Consider the following 11,514-nt stretch of genomic DNA (forward strand, 5'->3'; position numbering starts at 1 on the left):
TTTCAAGTGTCATCATAACAATCTCTGCCAAAGCTATTCATGGCTATCTTCTCAAATCTAACTGTAGTGTGATGGTTCATGTTGTCATTCAGTAATTCAAGGATCCCCAAGCTCAGTCTGCACTTCCATCATTCCCTGTTCAGTGAGCAAGTGATAACCCTCAACTTTAGTCTGCAACCTCCCTCTCCATCAGTCTCTCACTTTTCTCCAATTTAAAAACCAATACTGCTAGTCAGTGTTACTATGCTAACTCCTGATTCACCAGACCTTTTATATTACTTTCTACCAGTTGTATCATCTTTAAAAATAGTTTTGACCCTTCATCTTAGTTCCTCAATTACTGTAGTCAAATGATAATTTATAGCTAGCAATCAAACAGGCCTTTCCAAAACTGCACTGGTTACAGCTTGGTGTCATCACTTCCAACTGAGTTGCTTGTGTAAATATTTATAGATCCCAATAGAAGCATTTACTCATGTTACTTTTATTCAAAAATCACATGCTGTAAACAAGTGTCTTCTGTGGACATTTTACAAGAACCTGACAAGTATGGATGATAAGCTTCTGAATTGATCAGTGACCTTTTGTAAAATACCCTTCATTAACAAAAGGTCCTATCAGGAGTTTTCAAATATGTTCAAATGTTTCATGAACAAAAAGAGGCACTTAAGGAAACCATTTACAGATAACTTCAAGCACTTTCATTTTCAGTCACTGGTTGACTAAACACTGTGATCTTGCATCTGACCTTTGAATGCTGAACAGATTGAAAATCTTAACAGGCAAATACTGCAATCATTTTCATTAAGTAATTCAGTTCATTACGTTGGTCCTGTACCACAACAGTGCCCTTGTGAATACACTGCTTCACTACAATTTCAGACTAAAAAGAAGTGGCTGATTAAAGTACGACCAGGTCTATAAAGCAGGTCTAGCAAAAGTTATGTAGAGCCAATCTGAACATGTCATTTGTGCAGATCCACTTGTCATTATCATTTTTCAGAAGAAATAACTGATGAAAACCCATCACAGGGTCATCATCCACCTATGGGAGACACAAAAGATTTGAATCAGTCAAGGTTACGTACTGGAACAAAAAACTCTTAACTAGGTCACTATTTTTTTTAAAAATGTATTTAATAACAGCTAGCCTCAAAGTCAGATAGTTGTAAGTTTAAGACCTACTCCAGAGCACCAAATCCAAGCGCTGCGAGGGGGAGGGGGGAACTGCACTGTAATGGGGTGCTGTCTTTTGGATGAGACGTTAAGCAGAGGCCCCATCACCCCTCTCAGGTGGATGTAAAAGATCCCATGGCATTATTTGAAAAGCAGAAAAGCTCTCCCCGATGTCTGTCCAATAGCTCTCCTTTAATTCATGCTTAAAAGATTATAAAGGTACTTTGGGGTGCTTTGTGGCCATGAAATACAATACCATGAATTCATTTTTTCTTCGAAACTGCAGAATGAATATGCAATGTGTAATAAAAAATAAATTTCCTGAGTGGCATGAAAATAAAAATACTCTCCATTTCAATGTAAAGCTTTCCATTTTTGGACGGCAGTTGACATTTTATTAGCAGGTGAAGGACAATAAGACCGACATAATCGATCTGCACTGGATTCAAACCTAGGACACTATCAAAAGCAACATGTGCAAGTTACTGTCACTATAAACTGACAATTCATTCCAAGAATCAGATTAAAATTCTTATTAACAAATTTAAGTGCATACTCTGCTTATGAACCAGGGAGCATACATCCCAAAAAACTGATTGTGGCATGTTCAGAATAATATCAAAGGAGGGAGTAGTTTGAAGAATCTACTTAAGATAATTCACTAAATTATTAAAACACTTACTTCATAACAAAATTGTCTATTCCTCTTAATTCAAAGTTGCTAATTCAAATGAGTATTTTTTTTTTGCCAGAAAAAGTGAATCAAGGGCAGAATGTATATTAAAATACATTCTCCAATAAACTGGACTGACCATAAAAGAGTTTACTTTGTGGAGCCCTTTTCCACATTTAAAAAAGGGTGCACAAATTTCACCACTAACTGCAGCCAACAATGATTTGCATTTATAACACCTTTCATATAGGGAATCAAGGTACACCAACAAATACACAAATCTAATTCAATGGTAAAATTCATGAAATTACTTTGTGTAATCAACCTCAATTTGGAATTCAGAAACAATGGATAAATTACAATTCAAGTTTAAAAATTTGCATCAATCTTCTGGTGAATTGTTAAATTATTTTTACATTTCTTGGCCATTTTGGGCCAGCTTTGTACTTGTAACTATTTAAACATTCAAGCTCTGGCATTTTGTATTTCCGAGATAATTAAATTATACAGTTGAGCAGTGCAGCAAGCCCTTAATGTTTACCACTCAATTGATTGTTGCTCAGTTGATTAAATTACTAGCATGACCAGTTCAATAATGGCTTAAAGCTCAATTGTAGCTAGGGGTCATGTCATTTAGCCGCTGGCAGAAGTGCTCCCAATCAGCAGTTTCACACCAAAGGCAGCACCAAACCAAATATTTTAAGCATTTTGGCAAAAGCCATGTTGAACAGATACTCAACCAAATAATTCAGCTATTCAGTCACCGAATTAACACTCACTCAGTTAGGAATTGCTTCAGCAACTGACATTTTAATTTCCCCACAGTGGGAATCAGTCACATCACATTTTGAAAATTTGTTAAACAATGCTTTTAAAGTACCAAACATTCACTGGTTTTGGAGGGGTTGCACTGTAGATTCACCATAATAATACTAGATCTATGATAAGAGGACAGGCTGCATAAGTTAAGCTTGTACTTGAGCAGAAAAGATTAAGGAATTATATAATTGAGGCGTTTAAAATGAAAGGATTTTGTTGGGTTTACACTGGAAAACTACATTTTCTCTAGTTGGCGGAAGTCCAGAAAAAAGGGGGGTAGAACCTTAATTAGAACCGGGCAGTTCAAAGAAGTCAAGAAGGACTTCACAGAAATGTTAGTGAAAATACAGAACTTTAGTATTGCTGAAAAAAGAGACATCCTGCCAAAGCTTTTCATCTTGCACTCATCAGGATAGATATGCAAGAATACCAATCTCAAGGGGAACAATTTATAGTGCACAAGAAAATGGGTGCCGATTGGTTGACAAGTGGGCTCTGATTGGTAGAGGCATTGCCGTGGAAAATGCACCGAGGGCAGTTAACTGCCAAGCTTTTGCTTAAATTCAAATCAGGTAAATTGATTCTGATTGGTCAAGGTATTACCATGGTGAATGAACCAAGGAATAGCTGTTCCCCAAGCTTTTGTTTAGTTGAATAAGGTGCAATGCATGGACATGTGCCTGTCTGCAAAGGACAGGGCCCTGTGTGTGACTATAGCACACATAACTGAGCCACACTGTGAGCCTGACCGAATCTTAAACTGGTTGCCAGTGTAATTCTTAGCACAATCAAGATTGTTTAGGAAATGCTGTCCAATTGCAGAATCACATCTAATGCTGGACACTATCTTTTGCAAGCATGGGCTGCTTGGTACAGTCAAACAGCCGACGGGACATGCTGTTTGATACTACCTGCCAGTCATTGGGACGTACAGCCTGCATACCTGGCATCACACCAACACAAATATTCACTCCCTCCATCACCAACGCACAGTAGCAGCAGTGTGTGCCATCTACAAGATGCACTTCAGAAACACACCAAGGCTCCTTAGACACACCTTCCAAACCCATGACCACTACCATATAGAAGGGCAATAAGGAAGATACATGGGAATACCACCAAGTGGAAGTTCTTCGCCAAGCCACTCACCACCCTGACTTGGAAATATATCACCATTCCTTCACAGTCACTGGGTCAAAATCCTGGAACTCCCTCCCTAACAGCACTGTGGGTGTACCTGCACCACATGGACTGCAGCGGTTCAAGGTGGCAGTTCACCACCACCTTCTCAAGGGCAACTAGGGATGGGGAACAAATGCCGGCCTAGACAGCGAAGCCCACATCCCTTTAATAAAAAAAATGTTCTGAACAGGTTAGCCATTATCCCACAGGTTGGCTATGATGCGGCCTATTTTGGCATCAAGCTTGCAGAGTGAGCAAATGGCTCAGGCACTATTTATGAGGTTTTCAATATTAGATGTGATTCCACAACTGGACAGCACTTGCCAAACAATCCTGATTGTGCCAAGAATTACACTGACAACCAATTTAAGATTATCAGTCAGGCTCTCAGTGTGGCTTACTTACACATGTTAGAAGTTGCATTTATTCACACACAGGGCCCTGTCTTTTGCAGACACAAGAAGCAGCATGTCCATCATTGCACCTTTTCCAACTAAACAAAAGCTTGGGGGACAGCCATTCTCTGGTTCATTCCCCATGGCAATGCCATGACCAGAGTCAGCCTGCCTAGTCTGAATTTAAACAAAAGCTTGGCAGTTAACTTTTCTCACTGCATTCTCCATGGCAAAACCTCCACCAATCAGTCCACTTGCTAACTAATCAGCACTCTCTTCTCACTTACTTAAGAATTAAGTAAGCACTTTAATTCTTACTCACAATTAAAGTATTAATTATTGTTCCCTTTAAAACTGGCATTCTTGCATACCTGTCCTGATGAGGGCAAGACGAAAAGCTTTGACAACATGTCTCTTTTTTTCAGCAATATGCTAGTGGAAATGTGGAAACTCTGCCCTAAAAAGTTATTGTGGTTGGTAACTGAAAATTTTAAAACCGAGATTAGGATAATAACTAAGGATTATGGAACAAGGTGGGTAAACTGATTTAAGATACAGATTAGCCATGATCTAATTGAATGGTGGACCAGGCCTGTAAGGCTTGATAGCCAACCATAGTTCCACTGCCCCTTAACAGTTTAAAAAAACAAATGCAATTACTAATTTCATTCTTTGACAACAATAAATTAACTCGTTCCTTAAAGGAAAATGCAAAAGGAGTGTTTTAACTGATTGTTCATAGTTTCAATTATAAACGCCCACTTTTGCTGCTGATGACAAGATCATGTCTGTTAAGTTACTGAACTGAGCCACACCACTGTAACATGGTAATTCCCCACTGAAAGAAACCCACAATTCCCGAGCAATTCCCTACCCACCTTTAGCTGTCCTACCACCATACTAAGAACACAGCTGTCCGGTGCTGGCTGATGGTCCTCTGCAGTTATACTATGTTGAATTTTCTGGAATGGTAGACTCTGGAGTGTTTTAAAAAAAGAGATGCAACAAATAAAGCTTTACGCCATGCTTTCGATTCAGTCTAAATTATCAATGACAAAACCATTACCAATAGGAGATTTAGAGCAGAAATTTTGATGTGGTAAGTTTCTAGAACTTGAAGAAATAAAATGCAGCTACTTGAAATTCTCAAAACAGTATATACTCCCAGTGCTCAGGGCATAAAAATCTTGTGGCTGACTTGAATGAAGGGTCTGTTTGCCAGTGAAAAGTAGTTGATGTATTCCCGTCACATTATTAGGCTTATATAGTTTTAGTATCAGTAAATGCACTTTAACCAATATGCACTAATATATACATCACTGGGTTACTCTGCAATCAGGCACACCCTGGGTAAAGCGACATTGCAGGAAGCACACATTCAGAAAGTCACAGGCACACAGCCCCTGGAAGTGCCAATGCATGGAATCACCCACAGATAAGCCACAAACATACTAAAAAGCACACAGTAAATCCCAGATGGAATTCACCAAACAAAACTTACGAAAATATTCCAATTCTTTCTGAAGTATCTCAAACAGACATTGAGACTGTTACTTAATGGTATCACCCAACACACCATTGACAAAGACTTTGAATAGGCCGAGTTACAAAGCAGACCAGCATGATGGATACGAATTCTTTACTTAGGCTCTCAAGTCAGAATATACATTACTGATTTTTAAAAATTCAGTCACCTGTTCCCATAGAAACTGCACTTAATTTTTTCTATAAAGATTTTGATCAAGCATGCGTGTTGGATTTCCGTGTCTGATGCCATTCCATAAAATCATATACAGCAACAATCTGCTGCACATTTAGGAACAAACCCCAGCCCATTCCTTTTTTGTTGCTTCTTCAGAAGTTAATGTACCCAATATACATGTTACAAAAATCTGAGTAAGAGTATTTGAGCTCAAAAGAATACCTTATATTAGTGGAATAAAGTCACATGTGATACCAACTGAATCCTATTACCTCCTCTCAGGAAGGCAGCTCCAAAAACAAGTTGTCAGTTCTCCCAGGTCATTACTCCAACCCCATCACCAGAGGATGCTCTTTAAAACTTACCACAGTAGCTATACCTACCTTGACTCAGTGGCAACACACTCACTTCAGTCAAAAAGTCCCGAGTTCAAATCACACCCCAATGATTTGAGTACATAATCTAGGTTGGCATTTCAGTGCAATTCTGAGGGAGTGCCACACTGTTGGAGGTGCTGTCTTTTAGTGAAAATTTAAACTGATATCCCATCTGCTCTCAGATGGACATGAAGATCTGGTGACACTGTTCAACTGGGAAGCAGGGGACTTCTCATGGTGTCAAACATTCAATCCCCAACCAAAACCACAAATAGCAATAATCCAAATAACCAGATTACCTATCTCTGAAACAGACTGATTACCCTTTTCACAACATTACAACAAAAAGTATCTTGTGGGCTGTGAAGCATTTTGGGATGTCTTGTGGTCGTGAAAGGAATTATTAAATGAAAGTTTTTTTTCCCCTATTTTAAAATTTGACAGGGGTTTTAGCCAGCCACCTTTCCTTCCTGTCAGTTATTTGTGTATTGGTTAACTGACTAGGTCTCTAGCTTCAACCTTTTTAGGGCTTTGGACAGAGGCAAGAAAGCCTTTGATCACACTGTCATGTTCATCTCAAGAGTTGCCACAGAGAAAAGGTCAGACTTAAACCACACAAAAGGATATTACTGATCACAAAAGATTTGGATAGGACCACTCAGCGGAGAGCAGAGTCACTGATTTAGCAACTGTCACTTATTGTGGGATCAACATCTACCCAAAAGAGCAAAGAAGTGCTACTTTTAGCTGGCTACCAGTCTAAAAGTTACTTCAAAGACATGGCAAGCTACTCATAAGTATGTGAATAATTGCTGTACCATCTTGAAATTAACACCAAGGCCATGAAATTGGTGAACCTCTGAAATGCAGTAGATATTAATGTTTTTAAAAGGGATTTGCATCACCTTTGGAATATTTGTGGCCTGGAGCTTCAATCACTCAAAAAGAAGCAATGAGCAGTTAGGAACCCCTTCTATATGGCTATCCAGTGATATACCTACAATCAAAGATCCTCCAGAACACTCTTAATTTGCAGCTTCCAATGGTTTGTCAGAGTCATCCAGGTCTAGATCCATCAATTCTGATCTAACAAGGTTAGCTGAATACACGGACTTCAGCCACCACACAGCAAGTCCTAGTTAACAATCTGAGACACACTTCAAACGGTTCTAACCTAGATCTATAGGCCTTTTCAACCACAAAACCATAATTGGCAACCATTCGATTGCCTTCCTGAACAGCAATTACATGAATCCATTTCCAAGAAATAAAAGTCACATTTTAAATTCCAGGTGACAGAGGCCCAACTTTTCAGAAGGATCTTTATTTTCTATTAGAGACTTCACGTTTTGGAGATCTCCTGCCTTAGCACTCCATTTTTGCAGATAGAGGCTATGCATTGAACTGAAGCAACATCTGAGCAAGCATAACAAAATGTTTTTAACGATTAACATTGACACAGACACGAGGCAGAGTTCTGCTGTTTTTCAAGATCATGCTCCAAGATCCTTTGCATATGTCTGAGGGGGCAGACGGGGCATAGGTTTAATGTTTCTTCCTAAAAGATAGCACCTTCAAAGAAGCAGCACTCCCTCACTACTGCACATATATATCAATTGAAGTCCATGGGATTTCTGATAAGATAGACTAATATTCCTGATGATCTGAAGTACAAACTGGAATTTACTATAATAGATTTGGATAAAACAAAACAGTGGGATTTGGCTGGAAGACTTATTTCTATACTTGGGATGAAACAAACAAAGCCAACTGGTAACGAAACTATAATACTGGAATTAAACACTCAGCAAACACAGTTCGAAAGATATTTGATTATACGAACAACACAAGTTCACAGTACATCAACAACATTACAACAAAGCAGGAAAAATGTACCTCAGAATCCAGAGGTGAATTTGAATAGAAACTAAAATGATGGAAAACATGGGCAAAATGTTTAAAATAAGAGTGTCCAGAAGGTGTCTAAATACCACACTGTGATGGTCAGGTTCACTCACAATACAATGGAAATCAGTGTGTGTTAATACAAGAATTACACACTCAATAACACTATGATTACACATACAGCTATTTTCTCCATTATTGCAGCTTTTCCCTGGAAAGGTTGTCCTTCCCATGTTAAGCAGGAACAGTCACTCTGGAAACAAAAAGAGAGTTTCAAAATTAATGACATGTTATGAAGAGCCGATATTTAAAACCTGCTGACAAATCTTCACGCAGCTCAAATTTTTGTAGTGGTACTGGGGTTCTTTTTCCTCCCTTCAGAGTTAATTTTATAATATGGAAACCAGAGCTGTGCACAGTACAAGTGGCCTAACAAAGGTTCTATACAAGTTTAACACAACTACTCTTTTTTTTAAATTCCATCCTTCTACAGGTAAACCCCAGTGCTTGCTTTGCTGTTTTAAAAAAAACCTGCATCGCTACATTGTAACTTGTATGTCTGCATCCCGAGATTCTTTCACTCCTCTACCCCATTCAAAATGATCATCCAAACAGTATGTGGCCTCCTCCCTCCTCTCAGAAGGCACCACCTCACTTATCTACATTGATAATTAATTTGCCAGTTATACACCCATTCTGCAAGTTTATTGATGACCTGTATTTTGTCTCATTCTTCCTTTTTATTAACTATGGCTCCCAATTTGGTATTGTCCACAAATTTTGGAACTGTACTTCTGATTCCAGTACTAATCGTTAATGTAAATTGTTAACAACCATACCTGTGAAACACCACTTCCCATCTTTTGCCAGTCTGAGTAACTATATTTAATCCCTACTTTGTTTTGTAGCCAGCTGGTTATCCATTATACTGGCTGCCCTCTTGTCTCCATTGTGGAACCTTTGCAAAGGCTTTTTGAAAACCCAAATGTGTTATGTTTACTCTATTACTTTGTCAAAGAAATCAATAAGGTTGGTTAAACACTACCTTCTCCTTTGAAATCTGTGCCAATTACCCTATTATATTTTCAGTTTCTAAATGTTTTTTCTATTACATCATTATTCAAAGATTCCATTATCTTTCCTACCACTGTTAGAATAAGTCCAGGGAACTATAGATCAGTTAACCTACCTCCCTTTTTAAGTACAGGAATCACATTAGCTGTCTGCCAATCATCTGGCATTATTCCCCTTCTAATAAATGGCTATAACTATGAAATAGCGCATCTACTACCTCTTCCCTAACTTTATTTACTATGCACAGATGCAATCCATCCAGACCAAGGGTTTGATCATTTAAGTTTGATTAGTTTATCAATTATCTCCCCCTCTCTACTTTAAAAGATTTTTTAATCTTTTTTTAAAATCTGTTCTTCTAATGTCATGCTCACCTTGTTAGTTTCCTGGGAAATACTAAGTAACTAATCAATATTTCCGCCGTTTCATTGTCATTAGCGGAGAGGTTATTTTGTGTATTCCTCAGTGACCTTATTCCCACCCTGTTTTTTTTTTATGTGTCTGTAAAATATTTTACTCTTTTTATATTCCTCAGTAATTTAATTTCATAGTTCCCATTTGGTTTCCCAATTTAAATCTTTTTTCCTAATCTTTGTATTTCCTTTAGTCATCATCTCCTTTATTGTTTGTGTACTTAGTGTATTGAAGTGACACAGGCGGATCATTTAAAATGACAAGCAGGAGGAACTCAATGGAGCATTCGAAATTAAGACAGTGAAGGATTACTTCCTTCTAAGTTAGGGGACAGGAACTCAATCAGTTTTGGAGGCAGGGGCTTGTATCTACTGCACATTCCACTCCTCCCGAGTCCAGCATTGCCTCTCCTATTAATTCCACTATTCCCCCTCAATCTCTCTCTATAGCGCTCCTCATCTATCCCATGCACTCTCATCACCTGTCCTCAGGGTATACGGAGTTTTTTTTATACTTTTTATTGAGACATGGAATGCTTTGCCTTAAGTGACAATTGAAACAAAGTCAATCACATTTAAAAGGGAAAGTTATATGCACTAAGTAAAATAAAAGGGTACAAGGAAAAGGGATTAGTGCTTCAACAGTGGAGAGAGCATTGACGAAGTGAGCCAAATGGTTCCCTCCTGTACCAAAAGTTCTATGTTTCTGGGTCTCTCAAAATTCACCTAATTGTTGGGAGTTCAGCTAGCCTTTAGAATTTATACAGCAGTGGCATGGAGCTAGTGAAATCTTTCTGTAATATAATACATCTCAAGCCTGGTTCAGCATGTCCCAGTCTCCTTTTTTCATTACATGGTTTCCTTGTCAGGAATATTTTATCATGTCATGCTGTTGATAAATGCTACCTCTACTCACCAGATAGCAAATTTCAAAAGGTACTGTGATACTGGAAGCCCACTAAAGCAGAATCTACAATGCCCTTTATCTTAAAACACAGAAATACAACTACTCATAAAATACAGCTACAACACAAATACAAATATAAAACTTAACACAATGCAAAAGGGCACAAACTTACATAAAGAGTCCCAAGCTGTGTTCGGTCTACATCAAACTGTTGGTAATAGTGCTGCACAAAGCCTCTACCAATCTGCTCCCACAATGGGTGTTCAGCCATTCCGATGCGTAATAATGAACGATTCAGTCCTGACAAAGAGATATTGGTGAGATCATCATTTTCAACATAACCCAACTTCACCAGAATGCTCCAGTTAAGCTGTCGGCAATACAACATTATCTATTAAAGATTGCTTGCAGCAAGGGTTTTACACATTTAAATCAGGGCCCAGGGGCCGGATGCGGCCCATTGCACTTTTTCCAACCGGCCTGCGATGAGATTTCAAAACTTATATCAGAGAACAATTCCTAAATAGTCATAGAATAAAGATGACACAAATGATTAGGGACTAACAAAAGATTTTTTTTAAATTAACTGGAATATTTTAAAATCTGTAATATTTCAGTCCATGTCGACACCATGGGAAATGTGTAAACAAGCCCTGTGCCCAGACTTCAAGAAGCTACTGTAAAGGACAGGGACAGGAACAGAACCATAAAGAAAGGGATTAATGACTGGAGCCACGTTCAAAGCCACTATTTTTGTGTATCATACATTTCCCTTAACAGATTTTTCCTGCCCCATTTTCTAATATTTCAAATGCCGTTTTCTAACACTTAGAGCAGTGTCTGGGTTGAGGAATCAGCGGCTGATAGACAGACCATAAATCAGCTGGGTGC

The 11,514-nt window shown here is 38.4% G+C and overlaps 1 protein-coding gene across 1 annotated transcript; it reads right to left on the reverse strand.

Moving 5' to 3' along the window:
• Positions 1-471: 471 nt before the first annotated feature.
• Positions 472-10,918, reverse strand: LOC144679021 (nuclear transport factor 2-like). The gene is made up of 4 exons (XM_078539247.1): positions 10,796-10,918; positions 8,411-8,482; positions 5,124-5,222; positions 472-1,045 (listed from the first exon to the last, which is right to left on the reverse strand). Exons 1-4 carry the CDS (start codon positions 10,892-10,894, stop codon positions 932-934), a joined length of 384 nt encoding a protein of 127 aa, XP_078395373.1. The 5' UTR covers positions 10,895-10,918; the 3' UTR covers positions 472-931.
• Between the last annotated feature and the right edge of the window lie 596 nt (positions 10,919-11,514).

Source organism: Cetorhinus maximus, chromosome 3 (assembly GCF_964194155.1).
Source record: "Cetorhinus maximus chromosome 3, sCetMax3.hap1.1, whole genome shotgun sequence".
Classification (NCBI taxonomy): Eukaryota; Metazoa; Chordata; class Chondrichthyes; order Lamniformes; family Cetorhinidae; genus Cetorhinus; species Cetorhinus maximus.